Source organism: Saimiri boliviensis, chromosome 1, assembly GCF_048565385.1.
Source record: "Saimiri boliviensis isolate mSaiBol1 chromosome 1, mSaiBol1.pri, whole genome shotgun sequence".
Lineage (NCBI taxonomy): Eukaryota > Metazoa > Chordata > Mammalia > Primates > Cebidae > Saimiri > Saimiri boliviensis.
Window position 1 is genome coordinate 28,334,332 of NC_133449.1, and position 25,421 is coordinate 28,359,752.

The following is a 25,421-nucleotide window of genomic DNA, read 5'->3' on the forward strand; positions in this document are numbered from 1 at the left end:
CTCAGGAATAAGACGTTCTTCTAAGTGAAGCATGAACGTTTCCCGCAGCCTTCCTTCCTACAAGTTCTCCTCTGGACTGTTAGCCAAGGTCACTGAGGCTGTGCTCCCCTGCCCTGCACCCCGAGTTATGTCACTCTGTACAGGTCCCCACCCCAGACCTGAGCACATCACATGGTAATTATTCATGTGCCTCCCTCCCACAGCCTGTGAACCGAGTCTGAGTCACTGCTAGCGTGGTGTAGGGGCTCAGCTGCTGTTTGCTGAATGACTGAATAATTCACAAGGGCCAGACTCACTCTTGGAAGTTAAGGGGTATCTTGGCTGCTCCTCTGTAGATCCATGCCAAGCCTCACCTGGGGGACCCAAACTACACGGGTCCCCTGGAGAAGGCGTCACGGTGCTGTGAGCAGAGAGGATGGCTGCTGGGTGACACGTGCTTATGAATGCTGCTGGTGTCAGGCATGCTATTTCCAACTGCTGACTCATCCCCTGGCTCCCACTTACTCCAGTCACTGGGCCACACGGGGGATCGTGTCTTCACTCCATTTCAGAGCAGCTTATCAGAAAGCCTCTTGTTACCCATCCCGGCAGGGTTTTTTAGACCATTCAAACTAAAGGTTCAGTATAGGCATTTGCCAGGTCCGTTCACAGATCCGAGGTGGCCAAGTCACTGAATGTCAAGGTTGGAGAGACTCAGGTCACGTTGTTCTGCCACCGCTGCAGTGCTCTGGACTCCCCGCCCCTCCACTGTCCCATCAGGTGGCTGTACTTTTCTCTGCAGTGCTGAGTCTACGTGGAGCCATCCCTGCTCTTATCACCTCATGCCCCTGGACCAAAAGCCCAGAAGTGCCAGATAGCTGGCCAGGTCAGAGCTGCAGACTGGATGGAAGCAGTTTGATACAGAGAGTTAAGATAGAAGTTCAGAGCTCAGGTTCAGAGCCAGACAGACTTGAGTTCAAGTCCTGGCTTCTACATTCAGCATCCATGTGACTTTGAGAAAGTTACTCAACCCCTCTGAGCCTCGGTTTCTCATCTCTGAAACACGGTTAATAAGAATACCACTTCTACAATGGCTGGGAGGACTCAACAGGTCAATACCCATAAAGTAGTTATTGCAGTGCTTGGTACAGTAGTCACTGTTAATTATTCAATAATTGCTAAGACAAATTCAAATCAGTGTATCTTAGCAATTATTGTTGTCACTGATATTATGTAGAAGGTAGTATGCCTCATCCACACAGACAGCCACAAGGTAACTCGGCTCCATAAAGGTCACTCCTACAGATATCAGAAGAAGTCTATTTCATTTTCAAGAGCAAATCCGGGTCTAGGAAAATTTTTTTTTCTTTTTTTTTCTCTTTTTTTCTTGAGTCACCCAGGTTGGAGTGTAGTGGCACAATCTCCGCTCACTGCAACCTCCACCTCCCAGGTTCAAGTGATTCTCATGCCTCAGCTTCCCAAGTGGCTGGGACCACAGGCATGCACCACCACACCTGGCTAACTTTTTCATCTTTTTCATAGAGACAGGGTTTCACCATGTCAGCCAGCCTGGTCTCGAACTCCTGACCTCAAAGTGATCTGCCCTCCTTGGCCTCCCAAAGTGCTGGGATTACAAACGTGAGCCACTGCATCTGGCCTGGATATTTTCTTTAGCTTCATTTCGTATGGTCAGCAGGCCAGACAGCCAGACTCTTCATTAGCACAGCTCTCTGAACTCCAAGTTAAAAGAAATATATTGAGTCTCAAAGCAACATTTCTACATCACTGATTCAGGATGGTGATCTTGGTGGGTGAGGGTTTCTCTTTGGTTTGATCCGCAGGTCTCTGTGTCCCTGCGTCCTGAAGTTTGATGATAACTCAACAGAACTTGCCATGCTCATCGAATTCAACAAGAAGTTTCAGGTAAGTGGGGAAGGGGTTCTAAGACTTCCCAGAACTGCTGTGTGATTTGATTGCTCTGTCTAGAGAACAAGTCAATGCTTAGGTAATTTTGACCCTGTATGGGCAATGACCATGGACTAGTTTGCTGATTTTAAAACATACCCTGAGACAGCAAGTTTGCTGGACTTGTGCCACAGAGCCAAGTGCCTGAACGTGCCACCGAACCTCAGTTCCTGGTCTTTACATGAAATGAATGTTTCCACTTGTTCATAGATGAACATGGATCATGGAAAGAGGTTTCAGAGTGGAAACTTCTATCCGGATCCAAACCCTGACTCTGCTCACTGGTTGTGGAACATTAGACACATGGGCAGTGAAAATTCTCCGAGCTTCCAGTGCCTGGGTGGGAAAGAGATGCTGAAACACCTCCCTCCCTAAAGGGTCTCCAGGGTTCAGTGAGATGAGGTGCATTCCCTCTGCCCTCCCCTTCGATAGAGCAGACGTCCTTGGGGAACACAAGGAGAACGGAAGTCGGGAGATGATCTCCATCTTGTGGGTGGTTCATTTTAGCCCTTTCTCTACCACATCTTTGACCGTAACAACAGACTCCCTTAATGATCGTGAGTTTCTCCCCCACAAAAGAAAAAAAATTGTCCAGTCACTCGGAGAGGACAGTGGTAGGCCTTTCTTCCAGACTAGGCTGCAAACAGCTGCCAGAGTAGATCCATCCTTCAAGGAGTCCATGGACTCCATGGGGGCAGCACCACTTCCCTGCAGACCCTTTTGGGGGCAGCTATATCTGCCAGGTATATCAGGGTGCAGGGAAATGAACCTGTATTTATTATCCTCTGTGACCACCACCTAGCACTCAGGATGACTCCCCAGCTGAACTTCCTTTATTTAATTTATTTATAATGAGATAGGGTCTCACTTTGTCACCCAGGCTGGAGTGCAGTGGCACAATCTTGGCTCACTGCAGACTTGATCTCCAAAGCTCAAGCTATCCTCCAGCCTCAGTCTCCCAAGTAGCTGGGACTACAGGTGTGTGCTACCACGCCCAGCTACTTTTTGTATTTTTAGTAGATACAGGGTTTCGCTATATTGCCCAGGCTGGTTTTGGACTCCTGCACACAAGCAATCCACCCACCTCAGCCTCCCAAAGTGCTGGGATTGCAGACGTGAGCCACTGTGCCCAGCTGAACTTCTTTCTGCTGTGAGCAGGCACCTGTAACTAGGGAGGAAGTCCCCCAGCCACACCAGAACAGGGAAGGCAGCTGAGGTTATGGCCGTGAGAGCAATCCCGTTTCAATTGGGGTTATTTGGTACACACAACCAAAGTTCATGGAGTTTCCAGCTAATTTAAGCAGATTTAATATTTACACAGAATCTCTGGCAGAACTAGAGAGCTAGGGTCAGGAGCTAAGCTATCAGGAATCATGGAATGATGAAATTCTAGGGGCCAACTCATAAGAATCAAAATCAGGGCTGGGTGTGGTAGCTCATGCCTATAATCCCAGCACTTTGGGAGGCTGAGGCAGATGGATCACTTGAGGTTAGGAGTTCAAGACCAGCCTGGCCAACTAGTGAAACCCTGCAAAAAATTAGCCAGACATGGTAGCACACAACTGTAGTCTCAGCTACTTAGGAGGCTGAGGTAGGAGGATCACTTGAGCCCAGAAAGCAGAGGTTGCAGTGAGCCAAGATTGCACCATTGCATTCCAGCCTGGGCAATATAGTGAGACTTTGTCCCCCCCGCAAAAAAAAAAGAATCAAAATCAGGCCACAGACCTGGTCCAGGGAAGACATCACAGACTCCAATGTCACTGCCGTTTCTAGGAACTGGATGCAGCTGCCACCTTCAGCAGAATGGGTGCTTTGCCATCCCCGACACAGGCAATGATTGGTGAAGCCTCAGTCTCGTACCCACGCCCTGGCTGCAGGCAGGGTTGGGAAAGCAGCCATTGTCTTTTTCAGCCTCCACAGTGGGAGGCAGGCTGCTCCCTGTGCAGCGGGGTCTTCAAACTTGGAAGTGGGTTCAGATGCTGAGCAGCCAAAACGGAGGAGAAAGATTCACCGACATCACCTTCCCAGCCTCTGCAGACAGGCCAGTGGTTCCCATGGCTGATCCTGCCCACCACTGAGGCCCTGCCTGATCTAGTGTTTTGGAGATCCCACATGCCAGCCATGTGTGGCTGTCACGCCCTCTCTGAGAATCATCTCACACCCTACTTCCCACAAAAGCTACGGCTCTCATCACTCTCCCTGGAGATGACCGTTCTTATCAATAACCACAGTCAGTTACTTACCACTGGCCATGTGCCAGGGACTCTACACACTATTTATTTCCACTGCCAAAAGGTGTGTGGTTCCACTGTGAGCCCATCTGGCTATCCCCAAAGTAACCGGCAGCACTGGAAGGGATTTAAGAGATGGCCCAGGACTCACCCAACATCCTCCATTTACTAAAGGGGAAACAGAAAAGGGAAGCACCGTGCCGGAGGTCAAACTGCTAGTTCGCAGTCCCTCACTTCCTTCCCTTCTGAGAGACTACCTTCTCTCCTTCCCTCGTGCCTTACTCAAGGCAGACACTGGCTTGGGAATTTGACCCTGGGAAAAGACAGTGTGTGGTATTTTCTGAAGTGACCCCATTAATGTTCCCAGGTATGTAAGCCTGACTTCCCTCTCCAGCCAGAGTAATGGCCCCAGGTGGCAGAAACCCTGGTGAGCAGTGGAATGGCTGAGTCAGCCTACAGTGGGAGCCAGAACTGGGGTAACAGGTTTTTCTAGAAGTGACCCCAAGCAGAAGTTGTGAGAGTTACACAGATCTGAGAGCCGCAAGCACGGACACACCCTGCACTGGCAATATAAATATACATTCAATTTCGATGCACCTTTGATTTTCCTGGACAAATGTAGGACAGAAATAAATTGTTTGGATTATTCAAAATGTCATTTAACTAAAAACCACCCCTGAAATCTTTAGTCAAAATAGCTTTAAAAGAAGTCAAGCTGGCTGGACACGGTAGCTCACACCTGTAATCCCAGCACTTTGGGATTACAAGTGATCCCCCAAGGTGGGCGGATCACCTGAGGTCGGGAGTTTAATACCAGCCAGACTAACATGGAGAAACCCCGTCTCCACTAAAAATACAAAATTAGCTGGGCGTGGTGGCACATGCCTGAAATCCCAGCTATTCAGGAGGCTGAGGCAGGAGAATCGCTTGAACCTGGGAGGTGGAAGTTGCAGTGAGCCAAGATGGCGCCGTTGCATTCCAGCCTGGGCAACAAGAGCAAAACTCCATCTCGGGGGAAAAAAAAAAAAATTCCAGCTGATAGACTTTTCTTATCTATCCTCTTTCACAGCCTAGTTCAAATAGATGCAATCGCAGCAGAGTTTGGGGCCAGGGGTTAAGATAAAGGCTGATCTAAAATGTAAAATCTCAGTTGCAATTTTGCTCCGGGTTGATTTCACTCAACAGTCAGATTCTGTTTAGTTCTGTGTTGGGGAAAGAGATCGATCAAGGACTGAGCAGATGCACAGAGGACCGCCTGACCTCCGTCGCCTTTTCCTCCTGCAGGAGGGGACCCACCAACTGATTGAGAGCGGCCGATACGACACAAGGGAAGATTTTACAGTGGTTGTGCAACCGTTCTTTGAAAACGTGGACATGCCAAAGACCTCGGTAAAGAAAGCAAGCATCGTGGATAAACAGAATCCGCAGAGAGTGTGTGACTCTTTCTGAGTGTCATTTACATGATCCAGTGTGTCTATAACGGCCTCTCTTTTTCTGCCTGGTGAGCAGGAGGGATTGCCTGACAACTCTTTCTTCGCTCCTGACTGTTTCCACTTCAGCAGCAAGTCTCACGCCCGCGCAGGCAGTGCCCTCTGGAACAACATGGTAAGGTGGCTGCGAGGAAAATACATCCTCCCTCTGGTAAGAAAAAGACTCAAAAGCCTTTGAAGGACCTAGGAGGCCCATCATGCAGGCCATGTGATTCTGTGCACAGCAATGATAAATAAACCCCATCTCCTTCGTCCTTCCCTGCCTCCCGTACCCCTGACCTGCATCCTGAGCTTTCCATCTGGCCACCTCTTCCTCACTCCCCATCTCCCTGCTTCTTGATTTAGCTGGAACCTGTTGGCCAGAAGACGACATATCATAACTTTGAGAACCAGATCAATATCACGTGTCCGAACCAGGTAGAGTGGAAAGCGCATCCTTCCAGGCCCCGGCTCCCACTGGGCTTCTCGGTTCATTTCATCCCAGGCCCTCACCCTCAACCCCAGCTCTGCCTGCCCACCCACCCACTTTATACTCCAGGGTTAACTGCCCCAAATGCCCCATCTGGTTGTACTGAGAGGGACGAGCACTTGATCTCTGCGTGGCCGGGAGCACTCACACATGTCTAGGCTGGAAACGACTCTTTGGGGCAGCGAGATGAGCATGGCAGCCACATCTACCTGTCATTCTGAAAACTGGGGGCAGCGGAGAACTGCACAGGCAGACGGGGCAGAAGGATTCCTTGTCTTCATATAGCCCCTGCCTCTATGGCAGAGGAGCAGAGCGAGGAACCGGAGACCTAGAAGGATAGCTAGGTGGTGGGGGGGATGGGGGGTGTAAATTGGAAGCTGGGGAGCTAGGGAGGGAAAAGCAGAACAAGCCGTACATTTTTACTCACAAGTTCTCAGAAAGACCTTCTTGGAGCTCTGCAGCGGCTGCCCCCAAGAATTCCTCTGTCAACCCAGAGGGCTCCTAGGCTGACACTGGGAACCGCTGTACAGGGCTTATGTGAGACAGGACCAAGATCATCTGACTTTTCTTGCCTGGGCAGGAAGGCGCCCTGGCCACTGCAGGGTGGGGAACGCATGGAGTGGCAAGGGAGCCCGGGAAGCAGAGACAGGGGCTTTTTCCAGCAGAAAGAGGAGCATGGTTAAAAGAGGGCAGGGTGGAAAAAGAGAGGCCGCATAGGCATCCTCAGCCAGCCACGCGGGAGGTGGAGGAAGGCACGCACATTCCCGGAAGCGCGAGTTTATGCTCATTCTTTGCGCTGGGTTCAGGTTACAGAGAAAAGGCCCCCCTACATCCCGGGAGGGAGTCACCCTGGCAGAGAGAGGCCAGGCTTGGGATACGGGACAGAGAAGCTGCAGCTGTTGATGCCAGGCCGACACTTACTGAGTGCTGGCAAGCAGAGCAGCAAGCCGAATTCGCTGCTGTGGCTTACCCCGTCTCCCACAGGTCCAGCCGTTTCTGAAGACCTACAAGAACAGCATGCAGGTACCTGCGTCTTGCTTCCTCTTGGCTCACCCGGCAATGCAATGGGCAACCCCTGGGCTGGGCCAGGCCCAACAGGGCGGGCTGGGAAAGCAGGCAAGAGTTCCAGATGGCCATAAAGGCCACCCACCTGACCTTCAGATGGACTAGCGGGTAGGGCAAATGCCGTGGATAGCAGCTGGAAGGCATCCAGCCAACCCAGTCACAGCTTTACCGAAACGTACGTGAAGAGAAACCCTCTTCCTCGTAAAGCTGGTGCAGAAGCAGGGGCTGGTGTGAGGTGGGGTCATTTGTTTCTGCCCTGAGTCTTGCACTGGATGGTGAAGGGGTCTAAACTCGATGAGTGGACGTCGACCTGGCTGATAGGCAAGATTACCTAGGGAGGCTTCTTCCAAAGCCTGTTTGAGGCTTCCCTCACTCCAGGAGTAGGACCCAGGAATCAGAAATCTGTATTTTTCTTTTCTTTCTTTCTTCTTTTTTTTTTTTTTTTTTTTTGAGATGGAGTTTTGCTCTTGTTGCCCAGGCTGGAGTGCAATGGTGCAATCTCAGCTCACCACAACCTCCGCCTCCCAGGTTCAAGCGATTCTCCTACCTCAGCCTCCAGGTAGCTGGGATTACGGGCATGTGCCACCACACCTGGCTGATTTTTTATATTTTTAGTAGAGACGGGCTTTCTCCATGTTGGTCAGGCTGGTCTCAAACTGCTGACCTCAGGTGATCCACCTGCCTCAGCCTCCCAAAGTGCTGGGATTACAGACTTGAACCACTGCGCCCAGCCAGGAATCTGTGTTTTTCGAAGCTCTTGGGATACATCTGATAGCCAGTTTTTCTGGTCCCTTTCAACCCTGAGCTTCTGGTATTCGTTCTGTGCCCTTAGGGTCATGGGAGCTGGCTGCCATGCAGGGACAGAGCCCCTTCTGCCTCACCCCCGACCTCAGGTAAGCCCCCTATGTCAGGCAGGACCCAGACCCCTCCACAGGGGCTTCTGGGCCTGTGAGTCCTCTCACCTGACTTTTCACACTCACTCCATGGCACAGTGACGGCCAGTGTTTGCCGCCTGTCTGGGTGGTTACCTGGGATGAGTCCCTGTTTTGCGCCACTCTAGCTGGTGGTGACACCATGCTCAGCAGGCACCAAGGCACCTAGGGCCAGAAGCTGTCTCCTGCCCACCTGCTTCTGCCTCTTAGAGGGAGCACAGGCAGAGGAGCCCTGTGAGCACACCCTTTGGTGACTCAGCCCAGAGGTGGGCCCGATTCCCCAGAGGAAGCTGGCTCCGTGGCCCCAGGCTCTGCAATCACTGCAGCCTACAGTAGGGCCTGGAAGTTTCCCTAGGCTCTTCGGAAGAGATCTGGGGGCAGAGAAAGGCCCAACATGATTATTCTCAGACTCTTGGTGGAAAATTCAGACCCCACCGCTGAAAGGGCTGCACGTCAGGTCCTGCACTTCGTCTTACATGGTTTGATGCCCGTCCAGTTGTGCACTCAGGCCATGGCTGGCATCTCCCACGACTCCCCTCCCTCCCGCCTTTCCCTCCTTCCTTCCCTCCTTCCTTTTCCCTTTCCCCTCACCTTCTCCCTTTCTCCCCTTTTCCTCTTCTTCTCCCTCTCTGCATCTCTCTTTCCCTGTAGGTCCAGAATTTGTTGTGCCTTAAGGGAAAATTGTTCTCATATAACTTCCTCCTCCGTGGTACTGTGCACACCCAGCCCTGCATGGCCCAGTGCATGTGCAGATTGCATTTCAGATCTTGCCTGAAGCCAGAGGCACTAGACTGAAGTGCAGCTTCCTTCCTGCAGCCCTGAGTGTGTCCGCTTCTTTCCAGTGCATGACCTGAGACCTGCAGACATCCAAGTTGTGGCTGCTCTGGGGGATTCTCTGACCGTAAGGACTCTTGGGCCCTGGGTGGTTTGGGGATACCTAGGACAGCTCCAGGTCCCAGTCCTCTTAAGGGCCAGCATGCCTCTCCTCTTATCTCTTATTTTACCCCTCTACCTGGCTTTGTCAATCCAAGAGCATGCCAATGACTTGATTTGTGGCCACCTTCTCAGACAGTTGTGCAGAGGAAATCTTTTTTGGGACTGAGCTGAATTGTCTCAGAGGGCAGAGGTTTTGAATACCCAATAACACTTTTTTTTTTTTTTTTTTTTTTTTTTTTTTTTTTTTTTTTTTTTTGGAGATGGAGTTTCGCTCTTGTTACCCAGGCTGGCTGGAGTGCAATGGTACGATCTTGGCTCACCGCAACCTCCGCCTCCTGGGTTCAGGCAATTCTCCTGCCTCAGCCTCCTGAGTAGCTGAGATTACAGGCATGTGCCACCATGCCCAGCTAATTTTTTTGTATTTTTAGTAGAGACGGGGTTTCACCATGTTGACCAGGATGGTCTCGATCTCTTGACCTCGTGATCCACCCGCCTCGGCCTCCCAAAGTGCTGGGATTACAGGCTTGAGCCACCGCGCCCGGCCAACACTTTTTAAATGTATGTAAAAACTATGTGATTTTTGACTCAAGATTCTTCTAAACCTCCTTGTGTGGGTGCTCTTTTTCCTTTGGATTATGCTTTATAATCAGCTGAGACCTCACATCTGTTTCCTCTTTGCATCTGCACGGAAAGCAGCAAGAACTCCTTAGTTGTGGATAAAGCTCTGCTCCTAACTTCCAAGAAAAGGAGCTATTTTACTATCCCCAATCATCATTTCCAGCAGCACATCTAAGGCCTTGAGAATACTTTATGGTATGCCCCAGAGGGAATGAGGAGAAATGTGAGGCTTAGGAGAAATCACCGCAGTCGCTTAAGTCAATGAGCTCTCTCATCACGCTGTTAAAGAACTTAGTGGCATAACGCTGGGAACGGTATTATTAACACTCTCTCACGTTTGTAAAGCACTTGAGAGTTTTCAAAGTGGTTTTTACCACTGTAATCCAATTTGGTTCTCAAAACGCCGCCTGTGAGATGAGCAGGGCCTGCCCTCAGCTTGGTGAGGAGGCAGCTGAGAGTTGGGGAAGGCACACAGCCAGGAAGGAGGATGGAGACTTAGAGCCGGGGCTCCTGGTCCGGTGTCTGCTCCCACCACTTGAGTGCATAGGGAAGCCGTCTATGGAAGCCCTGCACGGTCATAGCCTCCCTGTTCTCTGACTCGCTAATTTCCTGTGGACTCTGGTATGTTTTCAAAGGCTGGCAACGGAATTGGCTCCAAAGCGGACGACCTCTCCGATGTCACCACACAGTATCGGGGACTGTCATACAGGTAATGTTAACCTTCGACCTCTCTCAGGGCTCCTCCCACAACAGAGAGTGGATGTGGCTTTGTCTCCTATAAATATGTGAATCCCAGAGGTCAGAGACTTGGTCTGGAAGGGGCTTTCAGAAAGAAAAACCTATGTATTTCTGCAAAATGTGAATATTGGGTGAGCGGAGAGGATATTTTACTGTTGATAATCTTTTCTTTTTTTTTTTTTTATTGTACAGAGAAAGTAGTAAACCAGGGTTCTTATCAGACTCCAGAGTCAGCAAATCCAACATGAAATGCACCAGAAAAGCACCAAATCCCTGAATCTTCACCTGCCCGCTTGCATGTATACGTGTACACGTGGTGTTCCCACGTCTCTGTTTACCGTCTTATGTGTTTATTCATGTTGTCTTGTAGTCACATGGCTGCCTTTACATACATGTACGCATCTGCACAGAAAACGGTCAAACCCAATGCACACTTCAAGAGGGCATAACCAAGACACAGTCACAACCAGCCACGCCTTGAAAGATTAGCAAATAGACAAGAGGAGAGGGTGAGAAAGGGCATCCCGAATACACAAGTGGAGAAGGTCAGGGTGTGCCAGGCGAGCAGTTGCCAGTGGGTATTCTCAAATTTCTTTCTTTCCTAATAAAGTTCTCATTCTCAAAGTAAGCGGCCAGTAGCTCAGAATTTACCTGGGAAAACAACTAGAATGAAGCTGGCCACGAGGGGGCAGCGTGCTAATGAGCGGTGGAGCCAGAACACCTTTGCTGCCGCCTCCCTTTTTTTTCTTTTAACTGTCTGAATCAAAGATTTTTATTTATTCTTCTGCCAAACACAACTGATTTCCATCTACAATTTTTTTTTTAAGGTAAGAAACAGTTAAATGAACAAAGAGCTGGGGCCCTGGGCCCTGGGCCCTGGAACGTTATTACACAATGAGAGATGCAGGCCCTCAGGGTGGGGTCTGGTCAGGCTGGCCGCAGCAGGGCAGGAACGTGCCTCAGTGGGCCTTCCCCAAGAACGCGCTGCAGCACCTGACACACTGCTGGCACACAGCCTCAAAGTCAGAGTCATTCCCATAATAGGGATCTTCAACAGTAAGTTGTATTTGTGGATCATAGCTCCTAAGTAGTTCAATTTTAGCTCTGCAGGGTTTTTTTGTTTTTGTTTTGTTTTGTTTTGTTTTGTTTTGTTTGGTTTGTTTTGTTTTTTCCCTAGCTCTGCAGGTTTTGACTCGATTACTTTTTCTATTCAAATCTCTCAGATTGCTCTCATCCATACATAGTATATAATCAAATGTGGCAACATCTTCTTTGGTAATCTTCCGGGCAACGTGGTTCATGAGAATGCCGTGCCTCTTCGGTAGTCAGGGGGGTTCCCGCCCTCATACTCGGAAGTCGCCGCGCTGTCTACCCTCCAATTCTCTGAGATGTTTTGATCAGTTACAAGTGAAAACCGCTTCTGCAATGGGTGATCGACAAATGTTACCCAGACACCCAACAGCGCGGACTTGGTAGCCGGCTCTGCCACCTTCCCGCGTGCAGAGGGGCCAAGAGTCCGCGCTGTGCTGCGCAGTGTCGCGGCGCGTGCGCACTTTTTCTTTTGAATGAATTTGCTTCTCGGGGAAGTGACAGGGAGCAGGGAGGGCATGATCAGGATCGTGATGCTTCTCTGGCCAGACCTGAGCAGAGTCCCAGAGAGAATGGGTTTCCAGGGAGGGAGGAAGGTGCCATCACTCAGCTTGTAGCACCCACAGCAAGGACCTAGGGTGTCCTTAGCGTGAGGATATCAACCCCTCAAGAACAGAGGTCAATGTCTTCCTGTGCGAAGATCCTTGCGTTTCCACAAGTCCTTGGCCAGGGACCTGGTCCTAACAGGCTGCCATGGACAAATCAGAGCCTCCCTGACTCAGCACTCTGCTTCTAATGAGGCTACAGGAAAAAGAAAAACCAGAGGAGAGAGAGCAGAGCTTGTTACAATCAAGAAAGAGCATGAGATCATGGCAGCGGCACTTGGCCACAGCTAGAGAAGGCAGTGACCTCACACCGCAGCATGGGAAAATCGAAAATAAAGTAGACAAACCACATTGCGGGTGACAGATACGTGACATGCACCAGGTGGGGCAACCTGGGGAAGTGAGGCAATGAGCCCAACTTTACAAACAGATTGACCAGCCGGGCTCCTGGGATTCAGATATGAACAGGCAATAACCTCTACTAAAACTTTCTCTCTACAAAGATGGGAAAATTCAGCCATTGCTCTGTTTCTTCCTACAAGTGAAGTCCATTACAGCCTAATGTCTCAATTTTCTAGTTCTAAGGCCTCAGGTTCAATGGCTGCTGTCCCTTTAAACCCTTCATTTCTCCTAAATATTTCAAATAGCTGCTCCCAAATGCATGTGTGTTAAAGATGGAAGCTCGCTAGGCACGGTGGCTCACACCTGTAATCCCAGTACTTTGGGAGGCCAAGGTGGGTGGATCACCTGAGGTCAGGAGTTCAAGACCACACTGGTCAACATAGTAAAATTCCATCTCTCCTAAAAATACAAAAAATTAGTTGGGCATGGTGGCACGTGCCTGTAATCCCAGATACCTGTGAGGCTGAAGCAGGAGAATCACTTGAACCTGGGAGGTGGAGGTTGCAGTGAGCCAAGATCGTGCCATTGCCCTCCAGCCTGGGTGACAAGAGCAAAACTTCATCTCAAAAAAAATGATGGAAGCTCCAGGTCAGGGTCTGAAAGACAGTTTGACACTTGGTAGAATACATATTGTGTCTCAAGTGTTCCATGGAACATTATTAACTCCAGACATGTTCCTGAAGAAGGGAAAATCCTTTGTATTTGAGGGGGAAACATTGTAGCCTTCCTCTGGGGAATTCATGAGCATATTAGCATATTAAAGGCTCTGAAATGCAGAAATCTGTTTAAGTTTTATCTGTTTAATCCAATATTTCCCTTAATTCCAGAACTTTTTCTTCATTCATAACACCTGTTAACATCTCCTGGAAAGTGTTTGTGTAGGAGACTGATCTGAGAAAAGCAATTTTTGAGACATTAAAGCTTCTAGATCAGAAAAACTAGGCAATTAATGTTACTAGGTCAATCAAGAATGGAATTTGAGCCTCTTCCCCATAGGAAACAAAGTGAAAAGAGTGGATCTCATGGGGTTAGAGGAGAAGTAGACCCAGAATTCATGGGGAGCGGGGTGGCTGTGGACAGTTCCTGCAGAAGAGGCTTGGCTGTGCATATTTCCAAGGCCCCTTAACCCGTGAGATTCCGTAGTGAAAAGTTCTAGCTTTGGCCAGCTTAACAATGTGGCGGGGCCAGAGGTCTTGAGAACATTGCCTTTTCTTCCATTGAAATAAGTTTTCTTGTTTGGGACCATTCAAAGGACTAAAATAAAATTTGCTTACCAAAAACTGCCTTTGTTTTATTAACTAGGGGTTTATTCTCACATGACTGAAACTCCTTCAACAAATGTTATTGAGCATCTACTCTATTTTTCTGTACACTTTAGGTGACAACAGATGACCAGAGCCCAGCCATTGAGCTCATAGTGTAACGTAAATGATATTCATCTGAAGGCTCTAAGGTGGACTAGCTGTTTGATATGGGTCTGTTTCCTTTCTTGTTTCACATAGTTCTGATCAGAATGAGAGTTGGAATATTTTTTGCGTTTTTGTATGCATCTGTCATAATCTTTTCTTCTCCTGGAAGTTTTCACTCTAAAATGAAGTCAGGGAGAGATTTTCATAGCCTATTGGTCTTGATCAGCCACCATACTTGTTTTAAAATGAAGATATCTTTAAACAAGAAATTACAGTAGGAAGTACTTGATGTGTTTGTGTTTGCATCTCTGTATCTTTATTGAAGGAGAGAAGGAGGCAGAATTAGAACACAGTGATTGGCAGAGGTATATAGACTTATAATTTCTTTTTCAATGTAAAATATTCTGATTGGGTGCCTTTAGTCCGGAGAAAGAAGGATCACAAAGCAGCAGCTTCATGCAGAGCTGGAAAAGAATCAGACACTCATACGAACGCCCATTCACTGGGCAAGTTAGGCTCCAACATCTAATGGGAAGGTGCGGAGAGAGAACTGAGTGAAGGAGAAGGGCAAGATTTCCGGCATCTGCGTTCTCTCCACCACCCGGATTGCTTGCAGAGCGGCTGACTTCAGCCCTTGATCACGCTGGCATGCAACAGTGTACTTCATTCCAAGCATTCCTTGAATGAAGAACAATGAGGACTCATGGCCTATCCTTTAGAAGTCTCTCCTGGTGGGCTGAGTGCTAAGGCCATGTTCTTAAAATCCATTGGCCTGGAATAACATGCTAGGATTCAAAAAAGAGACACAGAAGAAAACAGTAAATACTATGTATGTGAATATCAGATTTTGCTAACATAGAAATATTATCTTATCTCCTGTGTGTCATACTCAATTTATAAATAAATGCATGAAAGAAAACAAAATACTTAGTATATTGAAGTTAGATTAAATGAAAATTAGATGGGGCATAGAAAGGTAGTGAGCGGGCCGGGCGCAGTGGCTCAAGCCTGTAATCCCAGCACTTTGGGAGGCCGAGGCGGGTGGATCACGAGGTTGAGAGATCGAGACCAACCTGGTCAACATGGTGAAACCCCGTCTCTACTAAAAAAAAAAAAAAAAATACAAAAAATTAGCTGGGCATGGTGGCGCGTGCCTGTAATCCCAGCTACTCAGGAGGCTGAGGCAGGAGAATTGCCTGAACCCAGGAGGCGGAGGTTGTGGTGAGCCGAGATCGCGCCATTGCACTCCAGCCTGGGTAACAAGAGCGAAACTCCGTCTCAAAAAAAAAAGTAAGGTAGTGAGCGGCCACCCTTCTGAACCGTCTGTCGGAATTTAGCTGACTGCCGAGCAGAGAAGAGCTTACCTATTTTCCAAAGGTTTCCTGCTCAAGCTGGGTTTCAGTGACCTTTAACAAGTTAAGTAACCTCTGTGCACCTCAGTTTCTTCCTCGGTAAAATGGACATAGTCACCTCTACGTCACTGGCTTGTTGGGAGATGTGGAATAACAGATAGAGAGAATCTAGTGCATGTCTGAGCACATAGTATATACTCAGCTAAGCATTCTCCCTCCTGCCTTGGTAAAGAAGCAGCTCTCTCATCTTCAGATCCTGGGTTCAGTAGGGAGCCAATATGTTAGGGAATTCAGAATGTTCTCAGAATCTCTCAAACACAAAAAGATGGGTCTGGCCCATCTCAAAGTTGCTGATGGGCACTGAGAGGAGTGGGGCTGCTCTTTTGTAAGGTTTCTACATTGATTCAACCAGTCTCTTTCTCCCTCTCATTCGCTGGCCTGCTCACTCCCTACAGTTCAGGAGGGGACGGCTCCCTGGCGAATGTGACCACCTTACCCAGTAAGTAGCCACCAGGGGCTTGAATCTGTCTACCATTCCATCCATCTGGCCCCTTGGATTCCTGAGAGTACCTCCCAGCTAAGGCACAAATGGCATTCCCTTACGGCCCACCATTTAAGTAGGAGGCAGGAGGCAATGAACAAGCAGCCAAAGTGGGTAGAATAAACACCAGATTTAGAGCCTGAAGATCTGGCTCAAGCCCTGGCTCTCCGAGGTACTGTCAGGTGACCTAGGGCAAGTTACCCAATAATCTTAGCCTCAGGTTTCCCCAACAGGCCCAGGCGGTGCTGAGACAAAGTAGGTAGTGACCCTTCAATGGACTGTGAATTATATTTTAAAATGTGTGTTTTTTAAGTGAGAAGCTCTTGCCACCCTGGCCCACCTAGTCATCAGGTCATGAGGTCATTTCAACTTAGGGAGGCCCCAGCTTATGTCCGGTACACACACGGCCTCCCTGCCTCTCCCCAGGAAGCATGAGTATGATAACGAAGCCCACTTTGGGGACCTAGGTCCCAAGGGACCAGAGAAGCTATCCTGGCCTTCTCTTCTGAGCTGTCTCCTGTTCGCCCTCTCCTCTTCCAGATATCCTTCGGGAGTTTAACAGAGACCTCACAGGCTACGCCATGGGCACGGGCGACGCCAATGACACGAATGCGTTCCTCAATCAAGCTGTTCCCGGAGCAAAGGCTGAGTACGGCATTTGGGGAGGGAGGGAACCTGCAGCGCAGGGAGTGGAATGCACGCGGTACCCTTGAAGATCGTAGCACTGGCCTCTGTGCAAAGGGGACACTTGTGAGGCTCAGGCCACCCTCTTCCCTGCTGCCCCTGTGACAAAGGTCGTAACAGGATAGAGAGCCTGTGGCCTTGGAGAGATGTGATGCCCCCACGGGGGCAGCTCCTGGCCTCGCCTTCATGTGCAGCATGTTCTAATGATTGGACAAATCGACTAACCTTATCCGGGATTTAAAACTCACCAAGGCACGCGGTGCTAGAGAGATTCACTCTCCTCCGAACTTCACAAGTGGCAATTCCCCAGAAAGATCAGAGAGGGCCAACCGAATGGATGGGGCAAGCCTTCTGGCCCTCGAGGCATCTGAAGCAACGAGTCACGTCCCCTCCCTACCCCTATTATGGAGCGAACAGGAAACGGAATGGAGACGCCCAGCCTCCTGGGAGGGTCTCCAAAGGGGCTCTGGAGGCCCCAGCAGCCTACGTCTTCTTGTTCTGTGCGGCTCCTGGCTCAGCCAGCTGAGCCTCTGTCACACGTCATCTTCTTCCTCAGGCCCACACTTTCTGGTTGAGGGGTGTGGCCCCCAGACCCACTCACTCACCCTGGAAAGATTCTTGGTAATAGAAACAGCTGGGGACAGATAGTCCCACTACCATGTCCTGGGAGGTCACCTTGCTGTGGAGCCATCCCACCCAGGTCTATAACAAGGCCCTGAACGAGTGGAAGTGGGGAGCTCAGGTGCCTGAAATCTATTCCTTCCAGAAATTATAATTTTTTTTTTTTTGAGACAGAGTCTCATTCCATCACCCAGGCTGGAACGCAGTGGCACAATCTCTGCTCACTGTAAACTCTGCCTCCCAGGTTCAAGTGATTCTCCTGCCTCAGCCTCCCGAGTAGCTGGGATTATAGGCTCCTACCATCACGCCCAGCTAATTTTTGTATTTTTAATAGAGACAGGGTTTCACCATGTTGGCCAGGCGGGTCTCAAACTCCTGACCTCAAGTGATCCTCCCAACCAGCCTCTGAAAGTACAGAGATTACAGGTGTGAGCCACTGCACCCGGCCAATTTTTTTGTTAAGTTGGGGGTTTCACTCTGTCACCTAGGCTGGAGTGCCATGGCATGATCTCAATTCACCGTAAACTTCACCTCCCAGGCTCAAGCAATCCATCCACCTTAGCCTCCCTAGTAGCTGGGACTACAGGCATATGCTACCATATCTGGCTAAGTTTTTTGTGTTTTTTGTAGAGATGGGTTTTACCGTGCTGCCAGGGTGGTCTCAACCTCCTGGACACAAGCAATCCACCCACCTCAGCTTCCTAAAGTGCTGGGATTACAGGTGTGAGCCACCAGGCTCGTCACCTTCAGTAAATTATAACCCAGGCACGTGGCGAGCACGTGTGACTCTCCACCTCTTTCTGAAACAAGCATTTAGATAAGTTTACAAAAGAAAAAATAACATACAGGTAAGAGAGAGAAATCCCAGCTATTGGAGGAAACAAAGAGGAAGCAACTCTGTCAATATCGACATTTTTACGGTTATTATGTTGAAGCATCAAACTCAGCTTCCTAGTAGCCAGAGTGAAAAGAGGAAGCAGGCTAAAAGTTTCATGGGTCCAATTTTAGGATCTACACTAGTCTTCCAGAAGAGATGAATGCTTTCTTAGCATGGAATCCTAAAGGCCCTTTTGCATGTGGAGTCTCAGAAAGGAGATCATGAGCAACAAATATAATTGGCAGCACGTTTGACTGCAGCTGCAGGACAGACGCATTATTGGCTTCTCAAATGGTTATCTGTTGTAATAACTTTCCGGAAGAGGCAAGTAGCTCCTGGCCTCTGAGCTTCAGGATGTCCACAGCTCATGCAGTGAGGACAATACTGTCGAAGCTTCTAGTTCAGGCGCTCTAGGAGGAAAACTGTGGTCACTGTTCCTCAACAGACAGATGGGTTTTCTCTCTTTCTCAGGGATCTTATGAGCCAAGTCCAAGCTCTGTTGCAGAAGATGAAAGAAGACCCTGTGAGTCAGATTTACGGTTATTCCTAAACATGAATTTTCTAACCCAAATGGAGTTTGTCTGCCATGAAAAGCAGTGAGCCCCATGTTCTTAGAGGCATTCAAGCAGTGGTGGGACAACCCCCGACAGAGGTCCTATGGAGGAGATTGTGTCAATGGGGAGAAGTGTGTTGCTGGGTACAGTAACACTGCAAACCCCTCCTGTTGCTAAGATTCTGTGGTCTAGAAATAATCCTCTGAAATTCCTTCAGTTCAGAGGTGCTGATTGCATTATTTCAAGTGGGCAAGGATGTTTTAGAGGGTTGAATGGGTTTCCTAGGGCGGGGATATTTTCATTTCCTTGTTGGAAATTATCAAGCCTTTTCCTCCCTCCATATAGAGAGTCAATTTCCATGAAGACTGGAAGGTTATCACAGTGCTGATCGGAGGCAGTGATTTATGTGACTACTGCACAGATTCGGTAACAGGGGCTGGGTCCAGACTGACTTGCTGTCCCTAACCTTGCCCACTGCGTGTTGGAGATCTTCTCTGAGAACAGTTCCTACAACCAATCCTAGGATTATCCACCTACACCTGTGTCAGCACATATACACATCCTCCCTCCCTCCCTCCCTCCCTCCCTCTCTCTCTCTCTCTCTCTCTCACACACACACACACACACACACACACTTCTTACCCCACCACCCTCCAGGTTCTTGGCACCAACCATCTCCATGTCCCAGGTGATGAGGCAGCAGGTGGCAAATATGTGGTATTTCTACTCCTCTCTCTTATCACTCCTGAGAATTCAGAAAGAGGAAACTGTAGACCCTAAGCAGTTGGAAGGAGGAGTCAACTTTCTGCTCCTGAACCAAAGCTATGGCTGAAGGTTCCAGTCTTCCCACTGGCCCGTCTTTGACAAAAGCAAGTAGTCAGTTCAACTCAGATTTTGAAACGGAGAGCGGGCCACAGCTGGAGGCCAGAGGGGAACACGTCCTTCGGGCTGGAGCCAGAAGGGAAGTTTAGAACGGCCCCACTGTCCTTGCACCCTAACCAACTCCTCCTCTCTCTCCTTCCTACCTCTTTCTAGAACCTGTATTCTGCAGCCAACTTTGTTGACCATCTCCGGAATGCCTTGGACATCCTGCATAGAGAGGTTGGTGGGGGGCTCCCACAAGCTGGTGACAGCTCAAGCAGGGTGAGGGTGAAGGTGGAGGGGGGAGAGAATGGGAGAAGAACCCCCTCCTCTCAAGAAGACTGCCAGGGGCAGGGGCTCCTTCCCTTTTCAGAGATTGGGGTCTAACCCCAAGGAAACCTTATTTTATGTGGAATCAGCCCAGAAGGGTTTCAGGTCTGAAGAAGGGAAGGCTAATGTTCCCCCACCATCACCTGGGACATTCCTTGGTGGAATCCTCTAATGTCTCCCTGCTACTATATGGGACTTTTTGAGTGGTAGCAGCCGGGTGGCCCCCAGGCTAGGCCCTGCGTTCTGAGCCACAGGGTGTGTCTAGAGCAAGCCCGTCTGGTCCTCCACCCAGAAGCACATTCCCATCCACCACCACCATCCCTGGCAAGGTCAAACTCTCCTGGCTGCCTGAGACAGGGCACTCTGACCACCAGATGCTCTCCTGGGGGGCTGAGTCCTCATGCCCACTCAGCAGAGTTAGGCCAGGTTGGGCTGGAGGGAACAGGTTGCCTATCTCACTGAAGGTAAGGCTAATGTATCTGGGCTCACTACATGATGGTCGACCAGGGATGATCTCTTAGCCCACTCCAGGGGGTGTCATTGCTGCTGCAGCCCCTTTGGGTGGCACCGGTGGAGTTGTGTGATGTATGGCCTGGAAGGCCCTATGAGGTAGCCCTGTATAGACTCCTCCCCAGAACTCAACTCCAGAAAGAACAAGCTGGATTGCTAAAGGACCCCATTCCTCAGGGCCCTGAAACAGCCCCAGGAAGAAGACCCCAGAGCCCCCCTCTCATCTGTAGCTTTTCTCTTAGGTGCCCAGAGCCCTAGTCAACCTCGTGGACTTCCTGAACCCCAGTGTCATGCGGCAGGTGTTCCTGAAAAACCCAGACAAGTGCCCAGTACAGTGGGCCAGGTAGGCAGGTCCTGGCTGTCCCCAGGCTGGAGACGCCCTCACCTCCTGGTCTGGCCCATGTGTAGCAGTGATGCCTCAGGGTCTTGGTGACTTTCTCTGTCCATGTATCCAAGTCTGCAAAAGAGGACTTGTACCAGAATGATCCCCTTCTGGGAGGCTGGAGCCATGACTCCCCTGTTACCCCACCTCGGGTGCCCAGCAGGAACGTCTGTGATACCAGGGAGCCACAGAGGGGAGAGATCAAAGTTGGGACAGAGGCTCATGTTGGAGAGACAGGCTAGCCCAGGCTGTGAACTTGGGCAGTGGTGGTTAGGGACGTACACCTATGTGGTCAAACTATAACAGAAAGCAAGGAAAAGGTATGGACTACTCAGTTACCTTTAGGGGAAGAAGAGAATTAGAATGGACACAAGGAACTTTAAATTAAAGTTGTGTGTTTTCTCATTCTTTGTATCTTATGCCTCTATTTACTTAGCAAATCTCATAGAACTTCCTGTGTGCCAGGCATTGTTCCAAGTGCTTTAGAAATCTCTCTTTTAAGCTGGGCGTGGTGGCTCACGCCTGTAATCCCAGCATTTCGGGAGGCCAAGTTGGGCAGATCACGTGAGGTTAAGAGTTCAAGACCAGCCTGGCCAACATGGTGAAACCTCGTCTCTACTAAAAATACAAAAATTAGCTGAGCATGGTGGTACGTGCCTGTAATCCTAGCTACTTGGGAGACTGAGGCAGGAGAATCGCTTGAACTTGGAAGGCAGAGGTTGCAGTGAGCCAAGACCACACCACTGCACTCCAGCCTGGGCGGCAGAGTGACTCTGTCTAAAAAAAAAAAAAAAAAAAAAAAAAAAAAAGGATGTCTTTTAACATTAAGTACATTTTATGGGTGTGAAATAATTCACAATAAATAAAACCAAAGGGGACACAGTAGGGCACTCATGCGAATGAAGGAGAGATCTGAGGGTGTGAGCATCAGAGGTCCCAAAATACCAGCTCCAATACCAGAGCATGCATTTTCTTTTTAATTAAACACTAAATTTTCACCCAAATTCATTTGCTCAGCTGAATCATCGGTTGCAACCCCAGCACCTGCAGCCCAACGCTTGTGCTCTGCTCATATGAGAGGGTGCTCATTCCCACACAGGCTCCCTCCCCTGGGCCTTCTCCAGTGCACATGTCAGGCCTGACGCTTGCCCCTGAGCACGTGCACCAGAGCCTCAAGGCTTGAGTGCTCCTAATCCAGGGCGGGAGGGAGCCTGTCCACCCTACCCCTGCACCCAGGCAGTCAGAACCAGCCCCTGATAGAAGCCTGGGCTCTGGGGCCTCGTGCCTTCCCCTCTTTGTGCAGCGTTTTGTGTAACTGTGTTCTGACCGTGAGGGAGAACTCCCAAGAGCTGACCAGGCTGGAGGCCTTCACCCAAGCCTACCAGGTAAGACAGAGAAAGGCACCATCCTGTGTCCTCTCTCCCATGCTCACTCCTTCGCATACCCCAGACCCACCAGCAGAGAGGCACACAGAGAAGGAAGAGCTGGTCAGGGTTTGCGGGGACACAGGGAGTGCCCCGGGTCCCTTTCTCTGTCTCATGTGACTGTGGATGATTCCAACCAAGCATCCTGGTTGGAATCATCCCAGTAGGATCCAGGTGGAAAAGCCCGCATGGCCCAGCTACCCTTGAGGGCTTCACCCCAACTCCTGGCCGTAGCCAGGATGCCCCACGAGACCACCTTTCGCTCTCCCACGCTCCCACTCCAAAGGCAGGTCCCAAGCTTCTGGAGGTTCTTCCCAGGTTTTTATCCCTTTTGGGACTTCCTGCCTAGCCCTTTAGAGATAGCAGTCCACTTACAACCAAAACAGATAGGTGACCCAACCTGTTTCCAAATTCTCTGGAAAGGGACTTGCCGTCAGGCGCGTTTGTGTTCTCAAGGGACGGGCTGAGTCAGCCTCTCCATCCAGGGAGATGGGCTGCCTGCCACCCCTGCTCTGGCCTCAGTGGGCATTGGGCCCACCCAGAGCCTGTGCTGAAGAGCCTGTGTGTGTCCCCAGAGCAGCATGCGCGAGCTGGTGGAGTCAGGCCGCTATGACACGCGAGAGGACTTCTCCGTGGTGCTGCAGCCCTTCTTCCGCAGCATCCAGCTTCCCGTCCTGGCGGTATGTCCCCTGCTCTCACCCATGGCGCTCTCTTAGAGGAGGAAATTCAAGGCAGAAATGCCAGGTGCTTCCATGAGCATGTGTAGAAAATGGGAAAGACCCAGGTCTTCAGAGGCCGTGTTGGCAGGTGCAGGCTCCCTGAACACCTAAGTGGCATCCTTCTGTGCAAGGCTCCTGTGACTCCTGTAACAGCCTCCGCTCTGCTGAGCACCTACTAGTGCCAGGCACTGTGCTCCCCACAGAAAAAATTGCCACCCCTGCCTTTGGAGATGAGCGTGATCATCCGCATGGAACAGAGGGGCAGAGATGTGAAGCGTCCTTCCTAAGATACTTAGGAAATAAGGGGCAGGGAGGCCGACATGAACACGGTCAGCTGCAGATGATTAGTCTGCTGCCATGCACGTGGTCTCTCTTGTGTGCAACACTGCAGCTCTAAGGGAGCATTCTGGGGATTCTCTGTGTCCACCCAGGGCAGAAGAGATCTGTGACTGGGCCAGGTAAGGACTGAGGTCTGTTTCCCTGGGCCGCCATCCCAAGAGCCTCGCCTAATAGGAGGGAAAACTGGAAGGACAGCAGCTCTATGCACCCCCAGCACCTCCAGACGAAGAGGCTGGAGTCAGGGCACCCAGCTAAACAGGCTTTCCCCAAGGCTTTGCTCCCTTCTCCCTACCAAGACCACCAGGACCAGCAGACCAAAAGCTGGGAAGTAGCTTTCCCCAGCTGGCCAGCCAAGACTCTCCCTGGAACCAGGATCCCACTCCTTCATCCACAGCATGGCCTCGGGCATTATATGAATGTGACTAAAAATAACTATGACGCTTTTCTAATCAAGTAAGGGGCAATTGTAGGGTCAAAAAGGAAGGTTGGGGGTTGGGGGTCACTCAAAACTATTCTTTGTGGGATTGCTCTGACCTCTCTCTTAAGGTGAGTGGGTGCTGTAGGGGCCAGTGACCTGGAGCACTCCCAGGGGAAGAAGGCGTTGAGTGGGCAGTGCAGGGGCCAGGCCTGCTGGCAGCAGCTCCCTCTGAACCCACAGGATCTTGAGGGGGTATCTCGGTCTCTTTCAGAATGGGCTCCCGGACACGTCCTTCTTCGCCCCAGACTGCATCCACCCAAGTCAGAAATTTCACTCCCAGCTCTCCAGAGCCCTTTGGGCAAATATGGTAAAATACGTGGGGTGTCCCTTGTTTCCTGGGGTTCTAGTCTAGGGCAGAGCACCAGCCCTATAGAATGGAGCCTACAAGTGAGGCTGAGGGGGCAGTGGCTGGCACATGTGTAGACGTCTGTGCAGTTGGGAATGTGAAGTTCAACGGCACCCTCTCCTCAGAGCTTTAAACTCTGATGAAGAACCTCTCCACAGAAAGGCAAGGCAAAAACCCCACATTCAGTCAACTCTCCCTGTGTGCTAGCCATCATGTTAGGCAGGTTAAGCCATGTTATCTCATTTAAGCCTTTCCACATCCCTGCTAGAAAAGCATTATGAGTTTCCAAGGAAGCTACTCCCCGAGAAGCTAAGCAACTGGCCCAAAACCCCACGGCTGGCAACTGGCAGAGCCAGAAGCGAGAGCCAAGCCCCCCGGAAGCAAGTTCTGAGCTTTCCCCACCGCAGGATGCTGCCAGGGAATGTTCACTTCCACGGAAACAAATTACTACACCCGTGTTTCTCTTTTCTTCCCTGATCAGCTTGAACCACTTGGAAGCAAAACAGAGACCCTGGACCTGAGAGCGGAGATCCCCATCATCTGTCCCACTCAGGTAAGAGGGAGGACCTGCCTGGCTCCCTCCACAAACCAGGGCACACAGCTCACCCTACCCACTTCATCCTCCACCACGGCTTCCTCAGTACCCATCTTGCCCCTTTGCCGAGGGCTGGGAGATTTGGAGGATATATAGGGGAGTCCGTGAGAACGGACGGGAGAGGGGAGACAACAGTGTGGCCACTGTTGGGAATGGGAGAGGCAGGGAGAGGAGGCCTGGGAGAGCATCCCGTGAGAAAAGCGGGCTCTTGAGAGAGGCAATGGGGATGCCAGGAAAATGACAGGAAGGTTTCTCTTAGCTGTGGTGCCTGGGGCAGATGAAAAAGTCTGACTGCGGGTTAGAGGGCCCAGGCAGGAGCAGGCAGGCTCAGGAGCTGTGGTTGGAGACAGGAGAGCCTGGACGGGGGAGATTCCACAAGGAGCGCATCACAGAGGACAGCAGCAAAGGGCAGAGCGCAGAGCTGGATGGAGGAGGGACGACGATGGGCCTGCAGGGACCCAGCAGCTGCAGACTCCTTTTAAGGAGGAATCCGTAAGCGGTTGTTAAGCTTGACTTCAGGCCTGGGGTGGGGCAGGTTCTCGGCCACATTGTCTCCAGCTCCTGTTTCTAGGCCCCGTCTTACGGCTTTTTAACCAAATAAGGCCAAGGCCGGAGAGCCTTCAGCAGCAGTAAAAGCAGAAGGCCCGACCCAATCAGGAGGCTGCGTTTCCCTCCTGGGTTGCCCCACCACCCTCTCCCAGCCTCCCTGCTGGGGACCGGACCTGCAGCCCCCCGCATGTCTGCTGGGAATTCTGAGAGCGGGGCACCCCTGTTCACATCCATGCTCCCTGTCTGCTGCCTGCCCTACCCCAGTCTGGGGCTCAGGCTCAGTCTGTGCCATCAGCCCCATCAGGAGAACAAGACTGGCAGGCAGAAGGGA

At 50.5% G+C, this 25,421-nt stretch overlaps 1 protein-coding gene across 1 annotated transcript in view; it reads left to right on the forward strand.

Annotated features, from left to right (window-relative positions):
• Positions 1–25,421, forward strand: part of PLB1 (phospholipase B1) — a 140,467-nt gene that overhangs the window by 76,685 nt on the left and 38,361 nt on the right. The window contains 18 exon segments of the mRNA XM_074394601.1: positions 1,821–1,902; positions 5,460–5,564; positions 5,685–5,780; positions 6,011–6,082; positions 7,119–7,157; positions 8,032–8,092; positions 8,974–9,032; positions 10,321–10,394; positions 15,736–15,779; positions 16,362–16,470; positions 18,475–18,526; positions 18,903–18,983; positions 19,593–19,658; positions 20,501–20,601; positions 21,944–22,025; positions 22,640–22,744; positions 23,812–23,907; positions 24,428–24,499. Of these exon segments, the coding sequence (XP_074250702.1) occupies positions 1,821–1,902; positions 5,460–5,564; positions 5,685–5,780; positions 6,011–6,082; positions 7,119–7,157; positions 8,032–8,092; positions 8,974–9,032; positions 10,321–10,394; positions 15,736–15,779; positions 16,362–16,470; positions 18,475–18,526; positions 18,903–18,983; positions 19,593–19,658; positions 20,501–20,601; positions 21,944–22,025; positions 22,640–22,744; positions 23,812–23,907; positions 24,428–24,499 (1,396 nt within the window).